At 47.6% G+C, this 19,623-nt stretch overlaps 1 protein-coding gene across 1 annotated transcript in view; it reads left to right on the top strand.

The window, feature by feature from the left end:
• Positions 1-10,142: 10,142 nt before the first annotated feature.
• LOC138579493 (C-type lectin domain family 2 member L-like) overlaps positions 10,143-19,623 on the top strand; it is a 523,525-nt gene continuing 514,044 nt past the window's right edge. The window contains exons 1-2 of the mRNA XM_069649815.1: positions 10,143-10,186; positions 13,159-13,301. Coding sequence (XP_069505916.1) covers positions 10,162-10,186; positions 13,159-13,301 — 168 coding nt within the window. The 5' untranslated portion in view covers positions 10,143-10,161. The remainder of the gene's footprint in view (positions 10,187-13,158; positions 13,302-19,623) is intronic.

The following is a 19,623-nucleotide window of genomic DNA, read 5'->3' as shown; positions in this document are numbered from 1 at the left end:
ATGCCAATGTGGCTGCTGATGTCGTCCTCAATCATGGTGGTGATGTACATGATTGTTGGACGGTCCAGCCGGTATAATGTGTGGATCTGTCCTGGGGTCAGGTTCCAGGGTGAGGTCCTGATGCGGGGTATTGCAGGCTGCCTGCGGGGTCGTGCCAGCTGCACAATTGGTTTTGGCATGGGTGCAGGGTTTGATAACAGCCGCCTGTGCCTCCTCCGCCGCCGCCTCATCCTCCTCTCCACCATTACTGCCACCATGTGCAGTGTTGCCTGTAGATTCAATAGCCCCAGTCCCAATGCTGCTGCAGCTGCTGCCTGCATAGTTGTGTTTGGTGTTGGCCTGGGTGTGGGTGTGGCCCTTTTGTAGGCATCCAGTGGCCTGCTGGGTCCAGCTGAGCTCATTTGCTGCACCTGTGGCCTTATTCAGCTCACCAGGCACTATTTAACATCATGTTCGCGGTGGCGTCCATACCGCCTCTGTGGTCACGGTTTTTCCACCATTTTCATGGCAGTGTTTCCATGTCCGTGGTACTCGTAATGCCCATGGTGTTAGGTGTTGCCGGTAACTGGGGGGTTTCCCCGGCGACACATTTTACGGGTCCCTTAACTCCGTGGCAGCGGTTTGTGGTGGTGGTATTTCCGGGATTGTGGGTCGTGATTTGACGGTCACGGAAACGGTGCCGGTATGGTTATACCGGTGACGTTAAGTCCGGGCCGGCGGACTCGTAATGAGGCCCCTTGTCTTAGGGCTTACTACTGGGCAGCACAGCTGGGGGTCCTGAATTACTGGCTCCACAGTGACACGGCTCTTGCACATATTGGGAATAAGATCAGATGCATGGTGAGAAGACGCCCCTCAAGGCCCTGTACAGACTGGACACTGTAGCTGCTGACTTTCGGGGATGATACGCCAAATACGTACTGTGTGGGTGGAGGCGCTCCAACACATTGGGTCGGGAGGAAGGCCGACAATGGGTCAACCTCTGTGGGATAATGGGTACATCCCAGAGGTCCTGACAATGGGTCGTTTTCCTAGCTGGGAGGAACTAGGGATACAGACCTTAATGGAGGTCCTACAGGACAGACATCTTAAGCCGTTCGAGGCAATGCAGGAGGAGTTTGGTCTCCTCCTGGGGGACACGTACAGATACATACAACTGACGCATGCCCTCCACGCCCAATTCCCCGAGCTTGCAGACATTCTCCAATGCCACCCCCTCGAGGTAAATGTCCTTCAAACGAGGATTTTGTCGAAACCCACATCAATGCTGTACCAAGGGATCACTGCATCCGGGCCCAGGACTTGGTCTGCCTGCGGGAGAGGTGGGAGAGAGTGGTTGACCCTCTGGAGTCTGAGGAGTGGGTGGAGGCAGTGATGTTTCCACACGAAATCGGCATTGACGCCGAATTCAGGCTTATACAATACAAAATACTCCACCAGGCCTACCACTCCCAGGTCTCGATGGCTAAATGGGGGATGGTGGACGACGCTGTCTGTTTGAAATGCCGCAGGGCGGCGGGCTTCTTCTACCATATGCTGTGGGACTGCGAGGTCATACAGGAATTCTGACGTAAGTGTACAGTTGAAATAAATGAGGTCCTGGATGCTCCGGTCCTGCTGGAGCCAAGGTGGCACTCCTGGGAATCTGGGTGGATGGGGAGGAAACACGAGCAAAAGAAAGTTCCTAGCCGTTACAACGGGTCAAATTAAAAGACTTGTGGCCACCATGTGGGGGGCTCCAGAAGGCCCAAACCTAAACAGATGGACTAACGCAATGGACAGATGTGCGTCCCTGGAGAAGCGCATATACGCTGCCAGGGGCTGCCCTGGTAAATTCTCTAAGTTGTGGGGTAAATGGACTGGTACAGCATAGCCATGGTGTCAATTATGGGCGCCGGACTTGGGAGAGAGGTGCTACTGCTGCAGACCCCAGCTCTCTCTAGGATGACTTTGGCGGAGCGGTCAGTTAAAAAGGAGATCAACCAATCCATTGCACTGTTCGGAGAAATATCAAGGGTATTGTGGAGCTTTTGTATGAGGATGTCGTGGTTCACCATGTCAAAGGCAGAGGAGATATCAAATAGTTTGGGGGCAAGTGAGCCAATGTTGTCCTTGATGGTTCTGGATGAGCATGGGGAGACCTGTTTGCAGGAGATCTTTGTGGAGCGGACAGCTCTGGTGACTTCTTCAGGTATGACACGCACGAAGGTGCAGTGGGGGGAAGGACGAGGGGGAGGGGCCAAGGGAGGCACGGAGGTATGGGAAGGGTTGAGCGGGTGCGTAACAAGGCTGTTCAGGATGTCTAGAGTTTTGATGGCAAAGTGTGTGGCTAGTGCATTGCGGAGGGCCTGGGAAGCAAGAGGGGAGGAAGAGACTGCAGAAGAATTGGCAAGTTCCCTGCAGATTTTGAAAAGCTCAGCGGTGTTATTGAATGCACCTGATACCATGCCTGAATGTGGGCCCATTTCTTGGCACGGATGGAGACTCTGTATTGCCTTTGGAGCAGGCAGCAGGCCAGTTTGTCTGAGTGGGAGCCTGAGGTTTGCCACTTGAGTTCCACCGCTCTGCACTTTCGTTTCAGAGCTGCAGGTTCGGAGACATACCATGTGTTACGGCTTAGAGGCTGGTTTCAGGCGGATCCTCATGACTGGGGCAAGAATGTTAAGCGTATTGGTGATGGCCAAGTGGAGGTTGCTGAGAGCAGAGTCAGAGGTGGAGTCTGAGGCAGCAGGGGATGGGGGCATGAAGGTGGAGGCGAACGCAGCAGCTGACACTCATTTCATCGGGCGAATGGTCATGAACAAGGTTGGCAGGGCTTTTGGGGGGGCTATCATAGAGTCAGACGGACCCAGGAGGGAGGAGAGGAGAGATGGTCTGACCAAGGGGGAGGGGAAAATGGAGAGGGAAAGAGAGGTGCAGAGGTCAATGAAAAGAGTGGATGCTGTGACAGGTGAGTTCAATTGGATGTTGAAATCACCCAGGAGAAGGAGGTTGGGAGTGCTTGAAAGTAAGGAAGAACAGAAGTCAGCCCATTCAGAGAGGAAAAGGGTGATAGCGCCTGAAGGTCGGTAAATGGTGGCAATGGTCAGGGTGGAGGAGGGAGAGATGACCAATTTGCATACCAGGCTCTCAAAGGAAGAGTAGAGCTGGGTGGGTAAGATAGAGGAAGGATCCCACTCAGGGAAGATAAAAGCAACCCCACGCCAGCACAGTGAGGTCGAGATTTATAAATTATCTTGAAGCCTTCGGGAGAAGGGAGTCAAAAGCAGTGACTGAGCTGGCATTGAACCATGTCTCGGTAAGAGCGAGAATGTCGAGGTCAGTATCTTCAAGAAGGAGGCAGATGTCAGCAGAGTGTTTGTTGGCTGGGCAGGCTTTAAGTCATCAGGTAGGGGAGGTCTCTGTCTTTGAAGGTTTTCTGAGGTGGAGTACAGAGGCCTGGTGCTCTATTCAGAGGGGGACCACAGAGACAGTCGTAGGGGGAGAGCCAGATGACACCTTAATTACGGAGCACACCGCGCTCCAAGCTGTGATATCAGTGCTTTAAGCCCAATATATGCCTAGGATGCTCTGGCAATGCCTTTGTGTGGGGAATCTAAACATCATAATAATCGCTGTGATTAGAGTGATAAATATCATATTATTGGGTGAAAAAATATTCTACTTGTATTGGTGGGGGTTCGGGTGAATCTAAAGTTAATTGGTACTATGATAACGTTCTTTCGAATGGATTGTGTCCTCCAACGTATTCCTCATCTTTGACATGTAATGTCCAGCTACGGCTGCTTCAGAAAAAAAAATTGGCAGAGGGCGCCCTGCGTCAATGGCGTCGAGTTGATGTCCCTCGAAGGCCTCCATCATCAGATGTTATAAGTAGCCCGCATGTCGCCCGTTGGCCTCGGTTCAGTTTTTCCACAAACGTGTTTGCTACGTGAAACTTCTCGACTTCTTGCCTCGTACTTCTGAAGTACTGTTCTTTGCTTATTCTTTGACGATGTCTTTGTTTTCCACCCCAAAGACCCCTCGTTCCGGGTTGAAAAAGTGTAAGGAGTGCGGCTCCAAGATGTTGATAACGACTCCGCATCAGGTCTGTCTGTGGTGCCTGGGTGTGGGCCACGGGACGGATAGGTTTTCAAAGTATCAAACCATAACGGGGAAGGCCTTGCAGGAACAGAAGGGGAAATTGCAGGTAGGCAAAGTGTCCAAGCCCTGTAAATCCCAACCGGCTGGGGCTTCGACCGACGAGTTGAGGGGCAACTCTCCTCGTCGGAAGAAGTCCAAGTGCTCGCGGTCTCATGATGGTTCCCGCCACTCTTCGTCCTCGTCGAGGTGGTCCAAGCGAAAACACTGCTGGTAGCCTTCCTCGTCATCTTCGTCAGGCGGTTCCCCCGCGATGGTGACATGCCCCTCCAAGTCATTGACACCGGCGGAGTGGGAAGCTTTTCGGATGGAGATACTTATAATTTTTGACAGGAGTGGTCTAGGCCTGATACTCGCGCACCCTCGAGCCCGGGTACTCTGCGTCATTCCCATCGAGAGCCTTCGAGGCTTTGAGACAAAGAGTCAAAGGATCACTCGAAGCGGAGAGAGCAGTCACGGTCTCCGACTTCATCAAGGCCTTCAACGCCCTCGAAGCCATCAATGTCATTGTTGGTGCCTGTTGTCTCTTCGACGCCTGTCAGGCCTTCGGCGGCATTGCCGAAGCCGTCGAAGCCGTTGATGCCGCTGGGGCCTAGTTTACCGGCCTGTTGACCCTCCTAGGAAGGTTTTGGCTAACTTTAAGTCGACACCCTTGACGCATTCCAAGCCTCCGGCCTCCATACCAGAGAGTTTTGTCCCTCTTCAAAAAAAGATTTTTTTTTAGGAACTTCACTTCTATTTTTGAGGAGGTGGAGGAACGTTCGGAGGAGGAGGAGGTCCCCTTTGGGCACCAGTTTGGCACACCCAATATGCCAGAGTGCCTCATTTCCGAGGAGAGCAGGATGCAGAACTTGTGTGACTCGTTGCATAACGCCAGCGGGATTGATACATCTCCTGAGCTGGAGTTCGGCAAGCCGGAAATCGGGGAGCATGTTGACTCTTCATATAGGCATTTTATGTCTAAGGTGGTGGAATACTTGGGCTGGTCCAGACCTCCAGCGCATTATGATCAGGATGATTTTACGGATAATTCTGTGTTACCGTTCCATGTGGCTCTGCAAAAAAGGGTGGCCAAAAATTGGTAGACCCCAGAGACTAATCCGGCGGTGGATATGTCTCTGATAAGGAAATACTGCCCCTCCAGTAGCAACCCCGGCTATCTGTCGCAACACCCCACTCCCGAGAGTCTGGTGGTCCAGGCAGCTAAGGCTACCTTGAAGCAGGCCACGTACCCTACCATCCCTCCTGATAGGGACGATAAGCGCATAGATGGATGGCTGTGGAAGGTATTTTCGTCGGGGAGTATGGCGTTGAAATCAGCCAACTCCACGTGTGTGCTTGCAAAATTCTCGTACACTCTTGTGGGAGTGCATCTCCATGGCGGCGGAGCACATTCCAGAAGGGGATGAGAGGGACGGCTTCCTGGCTATTATTAAGGACGATGAGGAGGCCATGTGTGAGTCCCTCCAGTCTGGATTGGATATTGCGGATAGTATCAGCAGATCCATGACCACGAGCACTGTGATACGCAGGTTTGCGTAGTTGGGTTTTGCACCTGATGTACAGGCTCGTCTTCTCAACATGCCATTTGACAAATCTCATCTTTTTGCAGCAAGGCTGACGAGAGCCTTGAGAAGGTGCAGACCTCTAAGGCAGCCGCCAAGTCTTTAGGTGCTGCTGTTAGGCAACCTCAGCCTTTTCATGCTAGTGGACAACCATGGAGGGGTAGATCCTTTCGTTCTTACTCATCATTTGGAAAGGCGAGAGGAATGGGCAGTCAAAGGGGCTAACGTACGTTCCCTCATGGTGGACGATATAGAGGTGCAGGTCAGCTCCAGCAGCAGCCTCTGTGCCATCGAGCTCAGCAACAGCCGCTTCAAAACCGCTCTGAAGGCATCAGTCATGCTTCACCCGTGGGAGGCAGGCTGTCTCAGCATCTCGAAGAATGGTGAGCCATTAGTTCAGACGCGTGGGCTCTGGAAACAATAGCCCACGGCTAATGCCATCCCTTTATCAAGAAGCCTCAGACCAATCCACTGGGAAAACACTCTTTGAGGTTTCCAGATCTGCTACTTGTGCAAGAAATTTTAACCATGCTGGAGAAAGGCGCCGTACAACCAGTGCCTGTAGCGGAGAGGAACAAGGGTTGGTTTTCCCCATATTTTTTGATTCCCAAAATGGACGGGGGACTGAGACCCACCTTGGACTTGAGATACTTGAACAAGTTCCTCAGGAAAGACAAATTCAAGATGTAAATACCTGATGTTCGCTGTTGGCGGCTGGCACTATCAGTTTCGAGTCCTGCCAGTTGGGTTGACCTGCGCCCCGAGGGTATTAACCAAACTGATGGTGGTGGTGGCAGTACATCTCAGGAGAGAGGGGATTCACGTCTACCGCTACCTGGACGATTGGCTGAACAGGGCACGTTCTCCCGAACAACCCCTGGATCCTCTTCAACGTTACCTGTCACTCTCTTCACAGGCTGGACTTCTCCCTCAATTTCAAGAAGTCCCATATGACACCTTCCCAACAGATCCTGTACATCTGGGCTGTATTAGACACTTCCTTGGGAAAGTGCTAGCCTCCGAAGGTGAGGGCTGAAGACATTCTCCAGATGGTAACGAAATTCCAGAATGTCCGGCCTTTGAGTTCCTGAGGTTGCTCTGCCTCATGGTAATACTGCATTTTCCTCGTGCCAGATGCCCGCTTGAGGATGAGATCCCTTCAATGGGCTCTCCATTTGCAGTGGTCCCAGTTTTCGGGATGGATGTCGGACCGCCTCCAGGTACCTCCCAGGGTCTCACGGAATGTTCTGTGATGGGCCTGCGAGGAGAATGTTCTGAAGGGCGAACACTTTTGGCAACCGTGGCCGGAGATCACTTTAGTGACAGACACCTCACTCATGGGGTGGAGAGCTCACGCCAGTGATCTGACTGTCAGCGATCGTTGGTCTCCATCGGAGTCCAAACTACACATCAATCTTTTGGAGCTGAGAGAAATCAGACTAGTGCTGAAGGCTTTTCTGCCATCTGTACCGGGAACAAATGTCCTGATTATGACGGACTATACAGTGACCATGCACTACCTCAAAAAGCGGGGTCACTACCACTGTGCAGAGATGCAATGCAGCTCTGATATTGGGCTATTCAAGAAGGAATCTCCCTATCAGCGGTTCACCGGGCCGGGAAGGGAATTTCCTCCGAGAGGAGCTCTAGGAGACGCATTTGTGGTGGATTGGGAATTTCCACTACTGTACGTGTTTCCGCCAGTCCCCGTCATTCCTCAAGTAATCAGGAGGTTGAGGAGGTTCGGGAACTGCATGATCCTCATTGCCCCAGATTGGGCCAGGAAAACGTGGTACCCGGACCTACTGGATATATCCATCTGTCTTCTGATACGTCTTCCGCTAAGGGAGAATCCTCTCCCACGAGAGGAAGGTTGGGTTCTCCATCCAGAGGTCAATACTCTCAACCTTAACGCTTGGTTTCTGAAAGGTTGAGGTACAAGGCTTAAGACCTTCCGGATGATGTGATGGAGGTGTTGCTTTCGGCTAGGAGGCCAGCAACGAAGTCTCTGTACTGTTGCAGTTGGAATACGTTTTGTGACTGGTGCAGAGACTGGAATGTTGATCCTTTTCAATATACAACACCGGATGTTCTATCCTTTCTGCTTTCATTGGCACATAAAGGTTTGCAGGTTGGTACCATTAAGGGCTATCTGGCAGCGCTGTCCATTTTTATGCGCTAATCAGAGGAATGTTCCTGTTTTGCGATCCCTCTGGTCAATCAATTTCTAAAAGGACTCACAAATGTTTTCCCATCTTCTACATTCCAGGTTCCGATATGGGACCTCAACCTGGTTATAAAATTCCTGATGGGTGCTCCTTTTGAACCTTTGCACTCATGCCCGTTAAGGTTGTTGACCTTTAAGACAATCGTGTTGGTTACTCTTACATCTGCAAGAAGAGTGAGCGAATTTCAAGCGCTTTCTTCCAAGCCACCCTTAACTATATTCCGTACGGACAAAGTGGTATTGTGGCTGAAGCCCTCCTATTTGCCTAAGGCTGTTTTGGAGTTTCACCTAAGGCATAAAATTGTGCTACCAGCTTTCTGTCCTCCTTTGCATCCTAGTAAGTACGAGGAAAGGCTACATCGGTTGGACCCTAGGAGAGCTTTAAGCTTTTATGTTTCCAGGATGTTCAAATTGAGAGTGGACGATCAACTCTTTGTAGGGTATACAGGTCACAGGCCAGGCCAGGCTGTTTCCAAACAGACCTGTTTCAGGTGGATCAACCTAGCTATTTCTGAATGCTACCGACTGGCAGGCAAGGATCCTCCTGAGGGAGGGTTTACGTGCTCATTCCACCAGAGGCATGTCCGTTTCATCTGCAGAGAGGTGTCCCTATTAAGAACATCTGTGATGCTGCAATGTGGTCATCCATACACATGTTTACCAGGTATTACTCTCTCTCTGGATACTTCCCTCGCTCAGGATGTCGCTTTTGGCATGGCAGTCCTTTATTCTGCCCTTTGAAAATTCAGCATGTCTAAATTCTTCACCCTCCTCCTATCAATGATACTGCTTTGGGAGTCTGTCAAAGATGTGAAATACGTTGGAGGACACAATCCATTCGAAGAAAAAGTTACTTATCGCTGGTAATGGTCTTTCGACTGATGTTCCTCCATCGTATTCCTCATCGCCCTCCCAACCTACCCCTCTTTTGAATTTTGCATGCTACTACAGCTTTTGTTCCCTCAAGGCTGCATACTGTCCTGCCCGTGTTTATGGGCACTTCTGCTACATGAACAGGGGGAAAAAACAGAACTGATGCCAACGGCACCGTGCGTGCTACTTACAACATTTGATGACGTCACCCTCGACAGAGACCTTCGAGGGACATCGACTCGACGCCAGTGATGCAGGGTGCCCTCTGCCCAAAAAAAGATTCCGAAGCGGACATTACATGTCAAAGATGAAGAATACGTTGGAGGAACATCCAGTCGAAAGAACGTTACCAGGGGTAAGTAACTTGTCCTTTTTCTGTACTTTAAAGAACAATTGTGGTGATTTTATTGTCTTAAATGTATCCAATTCTGTACTTAATTGTCTACATTTCATATTGTTCAGTTTTATTTATCCTTTGTAATGAATTGTAATGATTTTTTAGGGTATCCATTTCATATTCCTTTTTGGGTTTGGGTGCCATCTGCTTCAGCTTGGATGGATTCTTGCATGTGATTATGGCACCACTCCAGAGAACATGGATGTTGAAATGGATCCACAGGAACTAAAATTGCAGTCTCATTGGATACTTTGAGTGTGTCATGGGACCCCACAGCAACCAGAGAGTGTCAACAAGTATTTCTCCAGCAATCAGTGGAAGGGCCCATTAGCTGTAGCCTCCTCTCTTCCTCTATAAATACATTTTAGTGCTGAGACATGGAACTTGTTTCTGCCCACTAACCTCTTTAGTAGAGCACAGACTAGATACAAAAAGAGTAAATTGAGACTCCATTATGGATCTTTTAAAAGGTGAATCCGAAACGGGTTTGACCAGACCTGACTAAATCATGGCTCTAGTGCATCTAAATGTGATCATCACCCAATGGACAGGAGCAATCTTTGGGGAACAAGGAGCTAGTATGTAGCAAGTTGCAAAACCTAACTTCCTAAGGACTCAAACTAAATTCTTTGGCCATTATATAAGCCATTAATGTTTATGATTCTCCTCAATGTGTACCAGTGCCCCTTTGGACACATTTTCAAACACTCAGAGGTAATCTGACATAGGTATGTTGGTATAGCACCAGTAGGAAGGGGGAGTCAAGGGGTAGTTTTTGCCAAATGAAGCAGGCTCTTCTATGTACAGGTACGAGCTATGTAGTTCCCAGCTCATGGCAATTTCGGAGGTATTATGAACCTAAGCATTCCTTAGTCTGACTCTTTTATTGTAAGGTCTGTTTGGATCAAGATCTTACTGATGAATGTTTTTTGTCTGCAGGGCCTGCTGCATGTGGTCCAATGACGGGCAGATTAAAAGTTACTGGTAAGTGAGTGAGTGGAGGGTAAAAGTACTTGTGTATCATCAGTGACACCACCAACTGGGAATACAAGTCTTGCACCTGAAAGGATACTGGCTCTAAGAACTATCTTGATGGATGCTTCATGTGCCTATTTTAGAAAAGCGTGACCTTAAACAGAGGAATTGCCGTATTTTGAAAGCCTACATCTACAGTGGATCCTATAGGTCTACCATACAGCACCGTTCAATATTAGCTGCATTTCCTTGTTCTGTTTGTATTTTGCTAGCCTTCCACCATGTGGCAATGTCGAAAATACCACCTTGGATCTATGTATTCCCCCTTGACCCTCTCACTCTTACTACAGAAGCGATTGGGTTCAATTGATACCGAACTAGGAGAGGACACCTGCCACATTCTAGATACCTGTTAAGCAGAAACCTGTGCAGTTCCCTTAGGGACCACTGCAAAAGGTTTAAGACCACAGGAGTAAGCAGTAAACCCAATTGGTAGCTGTCTGCACCACCCAGATTTACCTTGTAACTGTGGCTGAGCAATCAGACGTCTCTCAAGAAGAGTTTGGCAGTATATAGAGTATACACAATAGGGCAAAAAATACAGTAGAATAAGCAAACACTGACCAGAGCTTTGGTATTAAAAGTATATCATTATTTATTTAAAACACACTTATGAAAATACATTGGCACTAATATGTCAAGCAAGTTCAAACACAGTCACTATAAGTGTATACACCTCCCTAGTTAATTATTCGACAAGTCTAGGTTAAGACACCACTTATTAGCAAAACAGAGGTGAGCGCGTAACTGGAGATGGCACTCCAATAATTCGTTAAAAAGGGAGAGAAAAGGCAGAGTATGGAAATAACACAGTACCAACACTTTTAAGAAACCACAGCAAGTCAGGAAAGGCAGGGTCTACTGTAGAGCCAAAGTTCATAGGCCAGGCCCACCCTTGGAGAGAGCAAGGCGGAATGTGCCCAAGATCACACAGTGGAAATGCACTCAAACTCTTCGCAGAAAATGTCAAAAGAGGTTGGATCAGTTCAGAAAGATACAGTTAGAAGGTTTGGAGGTCAAACCCATTGGAAAGTCAAGGATTTACGGGACACCTTGGACAGTCCGTTGCAAGGGAGCCAGGTGGGACATAGTACCTGAAATGGTGAGAAAGCTCCAGCAGGGGCAGTTGTTCCTGGCAGCGGGTGCAAGTCGTGGCTTCGACCAGAGGACGAGATGATCTCGACGCGGAAGAAAGCTGGAGGTCGTTGCACTGCCAGGGACGAAACCAGCCGCAGAGTTCCCGATTAAAAGGTACGACCCTTTTATTCGCGGTCAGTGGTGAAGCGTGGCTATCCGGCCGCCGGGGTGCTTGGCATGGGCGATTCGACCACGAGACGTCCTGGAAGGCGAAAAAGGCAAACTGGTTGGTCCCACCAGCTCAAAGGGAAGAAGACTCTCCTGGAAGAAGATGTCCTCTGTCGTCAGGGAAGTGGTGAGTTCGTACAGCAGGGCTCCACCGGTGGTGTCATCATTGTAGATGGCTCAGCTTCTCCCCTCTTTGGATTCTTTAGGTCCTGTTGCGACTTCTGAAGTTCCAGTCCCCAAAGCCCTGCTTTTATGCAGAAAAACCCCCATTCAACAGCCTAGCTGTCACTCAAACATGCTAAGTGGTGAGCTGGGCGGCTCACCACTGGGCCAATCACACAAGAGTGCGACTTGAGTTGCCGAGGCAACTCAGTCCAGGGTGCCTAATCCCCCTCCCACACATCCTGTAGACCCCAAACAGAATGGCACCATTTGGAGGGCTTCTGTGCAGAAGCCCGCCAAAAAGTGGAACAAAGGGCTCGACTTGGGTTAGAGTTTCAGAGGCGAACACAAACGCCATTTTAAAACCGAGTCCTGGCAAAAAGACCCAACCGGGGAATTAATATTAAATAAATAATCCGGCAGTAACATTGCACCAAAAAGTGGTGCGTTTAAAATCAATGGGAAAATCCCATAAGAAATATTCCGGTGGAGTATTTCGCGTGGTATCCACTGCCACCAGCCAGAAACTCGACAAGGGGGGACTGGACAGTGCCCCCTTGGAAAACAGACTCAGGGGCAATCGAATTACCCCTACTAGTACTTCCACAATATGATGGTTTGTACTGGTTCTGTTCACAATTTGAGACTAGTAAAGCCAATGGTGACTTTACATGCCCTGGGAGACAGTAGTCAGTCCCAGGGTATGGAGTCTATGTTTAGGGTCACTATGACACCCCTGTGTTACTGCACTGAGGGTGCTGTGTAACACACATACCAAAAACACATGAAACCCTATGGAGTAAAAGACCTAATAGCCCATAAAACATTCACAGTCAAAGGACATTCTCAAATCATGCCTAAGAGTGGGAGAAAAAGAGTCTCACTCTTAGCAGGAGAAAAAAAATACCCCAAAAATCCAGCAAAGCTGCTGGGGGACTCACTAGGTTTGGGAAATTAGCCTTACAGAGAATTCTCCCTAACAATACCAAAGGGGGGGTACAGCAAGGGTGAGCAGTTGAACACGAATGGGTGGATGGGGTAACAGCAGGGCCAGGAAAGGTAGTTGCCCTAACAACCTTTGCCCCAACCTACCCCAATTACCTCTGCCCTAATTCCACCTGCCCTTTCCTCTTCCCTACCCCAGCCCACCCACCCTTGCCCTACCTCAGCACCACCAGTGATCATGCATGTGAAACAATTGGGATTTTTATATATTTCATAATTTTCTAAATGCACTTTTTTCTCTTTCATAAATTGCCAATTAGTTGTTTTCTTGTTCTCAGTAATAACTTACGCAGTTCTCCATTCTGTAATGAATGTGTTAATTTAAAAACCCAAGACTGTTGACACTAAGACTTGACTCCTAAAGGTGAGGGCTGCGAGTAATATGAAAGATCACATGAAGATAATAAAAGTTTTCAGTTGAATTTTGCTTTCCTATTTCTGTTTTTCAGAGAAGGTTTGTCCTGAAGACTGGATGTGGTTTGAAGGCCAGTGCTTTTTCTTCTCTGAACGCGCTGCAAATTGGATTACCAGTCAGGAGTACTGTTCACAGTCTAATGGCTCTCTAGCTGTGTTTAAAAATAAGCATGCAATGGTAAGAACCTTTTAATTTGTTACTTTTTTACCACCTTTCTTTTTTTAAGTTCACAATATTTTGCAATCACAAAGATGAATACAGGAGAACTTGCCAGCAGGTGAGACAAGACCAGTTGCTAATTTTACTGCTTTCTGTAACACCATATTTGGAATACCTATTTGTTCTCGAGTTTTGTATTTAGTCTTATACTATAGCTATTTCCCTTTTGTATACACAGGCCTTGTTAGTTCTGGCTGTCACTAATAATATTATATTAATGGATTTAGCTTGATGGGCTCTTCAGTGTGTCCTTTTGCCACCCGCCAATCATTAGATCATGTTGTGGTATTCATTGTCGTTTGTGTGTGAGAGTTACCATTAGTCTGTCCTCCTTTAATGGTTGTTGCCAAGAGGAGACACACATGGCCCTACCTCCTAATTCTCTACTTCCTGAAATACTAGGTCACACCCGCGGCGCAATTTTTTTTTCCTAAAGTGAGAAACTTGTAACTTGTCCTTTCTTTTAGAGTTTGTGGACAGGCAGTGAAACAGGGAGTTTTACGGCACTGCTACATGCAGTAAGCATGGGCATAGGACATGGAGGGGATAGGGGGGATAAAACCCCCCCACAATTTTAAGTGGGGGGATATAATGGCATTTATCCCCCCCAGAATATGTCTCTGTTGTGCACAGTGCATTGTGTCTCAGCCACTGTCTGCACATTCCAGTTGCATCATACTGCGTGTAAAAATACTTGGATGAGCCCAGAAGGTAAGTTCTGTATGAGCAGAGAACTCTGTCTTGCCTCCACAGACGGTGCAGCTTTGCCAAGGTGGAATTCTCTCCGTCAGAGTCTCAGAGATGACAGCTTCAGCCACACGCAAAGTCATCCTGCATGGGAATCAGACATTGGAATATTCCCACTCCTCATTGCAACCGGTTGGAAAAGTTGTAATTGTCCTTCTTTGACATGACCCCGAGACTCTGCCCCCCACTGCAGCGTGCCAATGAATCTCACTCTCCAGCAGGTTTCGGTGGCATGGTTAGCCTCTTCCAGCAGCTTTGGAAACCATTAGCAGCTGTTTCCGTCCGCCTGAGCTCCCGACATCATTTAACAGCTCCATGAAACTATACAACCAACCTGATATGCTCTTTCTTCACCCTGACGGGAAGATGTTTCTTTCTATTTTTCGATGGAGTTGGGGAAAGAAACACTGCGTAGCAACAATGTTGGCCCATTTCAACGCAGAGTTTCCTTTGTTATATTTCTGTTCTCTCCTAATCTCATACAATAGCAGTCAGGCTCAGTCACATACATTTTGCGCCCACTACCCAGGCCCTCCAGGATTTTGCGGCATGAAATGGCAAATTTTGTAGCATGAAATGGAAAATTTTGCGGCACAAACTTTTATTTATGACGGCATTTTTGCAGCACAATTTTTCTTCACTGGAGTGTGCAAAATTGGTACATTGCAGGAAAGAGGCTGTGTGCAAGGCTACAAGAGAGCCAGGGTGTCAACATATGTATCTTTTATATCAAATAGGAAGAGTCCTAGATGTCTCTAGCTTGGCAGAACAGTGTTTGTTTTGGCTATGTTTTTTGGTTTAATGTGCATGCCTATTTATTATTATTAACGTTATTAATCATTATCAGTTGTAAACACAGCTCTCCAGCTAAGTGGGAGGTATTCCGTAAGAAAATGCTTAGCGTCTTCGAGAAAGCGGCCTCGACCCCCTCTGAGACGTCTAAAGGTGATACCATGGAGGAAAGACCCGAAAAATCAAAACGCTGTGAGTTGTTGAACCTGGTGAGAGAAACTACTCGAGAGCATCATGAACCCTCGAGTAAAGGCAATAAGACCGCGTCATCGATGCCGTTAATCATTATCAGTTGTAATGCTGAAAATATTCCCCTTCTATGTTCCCCAATCCCGCAAACACAACACATCTCTCTCACCCAACACACCTCACACGTCTCACCAATTCCCCATCACAACTTGTATTTTTGAACCTCACGCTCAGTCATACAAATACTCACATGCTATGTCCCACTGCCAAGTCACAATTTGCGCTCTCTAGTCCCTGCAAACTCCAAATCATACTTCCAACTCACAACGTACACCCCCCAATTCCTCCCGCAGTATACAGTCCTTCATTCTTGCATGCTACTTCTGCATCTTTCATCCTTTCTCTCTGTCTATCACACTCTTCCCTCATCCTTTCTCCCAATCTGCAGCTTACTGCCCCTTTCGACCAACCCCACTCTGCTTTTGGCTCACTACTACCCTTGAGCCCATGTTCCTTTCACTTTCTGTACCTCCGCTCTCTCTGATTTCTGGACCACCGCCCCACTGCATCTGCTCTGCTCTCTTGCCCACCACTTCCCCCTCTGACCCACTGCTCTCCCTCTGATCTCTCTTTGCTTTCTTGCCTACCACGCCACAGCTCACCCATCAGTCCCCTCACACTCCTTTCTCTCACATATTATGACCATTTTTCAATTTTTGAAGAAAACTGTAGATTTTGTCCTAATAAAATGGGGCATCTCAAAATACAGCACAAGATGTGCTGTTTTTAGATAACCTATTTTTGGAAATGAGCAGGCCATCTTAATCTCAAAGGTGACATGCGCATTTCCATGGGGCTGAGCTGTAGCGCAAATGATGCGCTGGCCAGCCACCTGGAATGGGTTTGTGATGGAAGCACTCTCCCGACAATGGTCTACTGGCTCCCCATGCATTTGACCGTGACTGGCCCTTAAGGGTCCTGCCACTGTAAAATGCAACCCAAAAAAAACATATTTCGAAGGGATTGTGTCCTCTGACGTATTCCTTATCTTTGACGTTACCCATTCCAGCTTGCTGGCCTCGGATATTTTTTCAGTAGAAGGCGCTGCCCGTCGACGTCCCTCGAGTCGGTGTCCCTCGACAGCCTCCGTATCGGCACCGACATCATTGTGCGTATAAATAGACTCGCGCAGCGTCCGTTGCTCAGTTCCGTGTTTCTGCGCTTCGTGGCCCTCGGAATCGTGATGCTCAGTTCCTTTCCTCAGGAAAATCCTACTTATTCTCTGAAGATTCTTATCTTAATACAATGGCTTCTTCATCTGAACCATCGACTCCACGGTCCGGCTTCAGAAAATGTCGTGACTGTGGGAAGAAAATGTCGTTAACTGATCCTCACAGGATCTGTTTGTGGTGCCTGGGATCGGAGCATCACTGTTCGGGATGCGAGCACTATATATCCATGATGCCAAAAGCCTTGAAGGAGCGTAAGGGGAAGTTAAAAAGAGGTGAGAGCTTTAAAACTTCTACTCCCTCAAAAGTTTCTTCGGCTGAGTCGAGACATTCGTCACCTCATCGACGAAAGAAACATTCCCGTTCAAGATCTCAAAGCAGTTCTCATCAGTCTTCGAGATCAAAACACTCTAAGAAGAGGCGTCATAGATCTCCCTCTTCTTCTTCTTCCTCTACCTCGCCAGAAAGGGTCACCTGCCCCACGAAACACAGCTCTCCAGCTAAGTGGGAGGTATTCCGTAAGAAAATGCTTAGCGTCTTCGAGAAAGCGGCCTCGACCCCCTCTGAGACGTCTAAAAGTGATACCATGGGTGAAAGACCCGAAAAATCAAAACGCTGTGAGTTGTTGAACCTGGTGAGAGAAACTACTCGAGAGCATCATGAACCCTCGAGTAAAGGAAATAAGACCGCGTCATCGATGCCGTCGTCGAAGGTTTCTTCAACTCACAAATCTGCGTCATCGACACCTTTGTCGAAGGGTCCTTCGACGCATAAATCGGTTGCATTGACGCCGTCTTCGACGCCACTGTCGACTCCGATAAAAGACAGACCCACAACTGTCACTACGTCTCAGACAGTAGAGGTGTCGAAGGCTTCGACCATGCCGTCGAGGATGCCATCGACTATCTCGACGACAGCGAGTAGGATCCCGATCCTCTCGAGTACATTGAGGTCTATTCAAACTTTCTCGACGCCTTTTTCAGGATTGTCAAAGCCTTTGACTTCCACGTCAACAACCTCAATGTTTTCTCAGCCAGTGACAACCAATTTGGCCCATTCTGCTCTAGAAATGGTTTTTAAACTATTTCCTAGGTCTGACTACTTTACAGCCTTGTCCTCTATATATGAGGAAGGGGAGGATTCCGACCATGAGAGACCCTTTGGTTTACAAAGGACTACAATACCCATGCCAGAGGAATTAATCTCTGAGGAGAACAGGTTAAAAGACCTTCAGGAATCTCTACATGAGGCAAGTGGTTTAAATACTTCTCCAGAAGTAGAGTTTGCTAAACCAGACCCTGGGGAGCATGCTGATACCCCTTATAGAATTCTGATGGCCAGAATAATTGAATTCATGGGGTGGTCTACACCTTCTTTTCAGCAGGATGACCTTACTGATATTTTAGTTAAAGGTCCACAGGAGGATCCTGTTGTTCCTTTTCATACTGCTCTACAAAGAAAAATGTCTGCAAATTGGGAAACTCCTGAAGTTATTCCTGCAGTAAATAAAAACCTTTCTGCTAAATACAGGGTATCTGCTTCAGATCTTGACTATCTGAGCAAGCATCCAACTCCAGAGAGTTTAGTTGTACAAGCAGCAACTTCATCAAACAGTAGGTCGGTATACCCTACTATTCCACAGGACAGAGATGATAAAAGATTTGAGGCAATACACCAACAGTGTTATCTTTCTTGCTTTACTTAGCAAATTCAGGTCTTCAAATTGGTATGATCAAGGGCTACCTCGCAGCACTGTCAATCTTTACGCGTACTGCTGAGGAGCCTTCATATTTCAAAATAACCTTGGTGATCCAATTTCTGAAATGGTTAACTAATGTTTATCCCCCAAAGCCTTTTCAAGTTCCATTGTGGGACCCAAATCTAGTCTTCAATTTTCTGATGGGTACTCCTTTTGAACCACTCAATTCCTGTTCATTAAGATTTCTCACTCTTAAAACAGTCTTCCTAGTGGCTCTAACATCTGCCAGAAGAGTGGGCGAATTACAAGCTCTATCTTGCAAACCTCCTCATACAATCTTTCATAAAGACAAGGTTGTTTTACAAGTGAAGCCTAATTTTCTCCTAAAGGTGGTCTCTGAATTCCTCATAACTTTACCTTCATTCTATCCTCCTCCCCACCCAGGGAAAGAGGAAGAGAGGTTACATAGGCTGGATCCAAGGCGTGTCTTGAGTTTTTATATTAGCAGACTTGCTAGGATAAGACAAGCAGACCAACTGTTTGTAGGATATGCAGGACACAAATTAGGATTGTCATGGGTTTTGACCCATGTTTAATCAATAGACTGGGTAGATGTGGGGATGAGCTGTCGCCGCCCACTATTCCATCCCAGAACAAACTAAATCAATAGACTGGGTGGATGTGGGGATGAGCTATCGCCGCCCACATTCACGCCAGAATAGGAGAACTGCACAGTTGGCACGAGACCACTCCAAAGATACAACCTTCTTGTGGGGAATTCATTTTCTTAATCCCAAAAATGGTTGCATTTACCAGTACTCACCACCAGTACTCACCACTATCAGAAAGCCGTCGTTTTAAAACCACCAGACTTTTGTGTAAAACTGCACAAATGAAACAAAACCAGACAAAAGAAAGACTTGCTAAGAGGTGGATACAATGTAAAACTATATTCTGAAATGACTTTAAGGAAGTAATTATTTAATGTATATGTAAAAATGTAATGTAAGTGATTTAAACTGGGAACAAAAAGTGACATTTAGCTGAAACCTGGCTTAATGAAACTGAATTCTGCCTGACAACTACCCCCGACAGGAGTTGATACTGGATCAACAGCTGTGTTCCCAGGCCTGGCTGCCAGGCCTGCCTGCATCCTGAGGTCACATGGCCCTGTTGATTAGATTAGGGGTGGAGCAGCTGGGGACTACAGGGAGGTGAACAAAGGCCTGTCCTGGACTCAGGCAAATGTTGTATTGGGGGCGTCGTAAAAGTGGCTTCCTCTTAGGGGAAACTGGGAGGGGCAGTGCCTCTGCTAGCAGCTGAGCTTGGGGGAAGTGGATAAACCAGTTATTCCATACTGTGATGTGGGAAGCCACACCCCTTTTTGACCAGGGCATAATTTTAAAAAGATAGATAACTCAAAGTGCGGACTTTTATTATTTTTGTGATTTTTCTGTGAACATTTTGAGATGCGTTAGGACCCTGTGGTGTATTCTGGGGGTTGCTAGCGGAAAATAGGGTCTCACTCCAAATGTCTGCATGTTAAAAATCTGACACTTCATCAATTAATGTCCATACTCCTTGCGCACATGTGTGTAAATTTGGGTAAATGTCCGATATTGCA

This window comes from Ambystoma mexicanum, chromosome 3p (assembly GCF_040938575.1).
Source record: "Ambystoma mexicanum isolate Mex_15411 chromosome 3p, UKY_AmexF1_1, whole genome shotgun sequence".
Classification (NCBI taxonomy): domain Eukaryota; kingdom Metazoa; phylum Chordata; class Amphibia; order Caudata; family Ambystomatidae; genus Ambystoma; species Ambystoma mexicanum.
The sequence above is the reverse complement of the archived record's forward strand: the minus strand, read 5'-3'. Positions and strand labels throughout refer to the sequence as shown.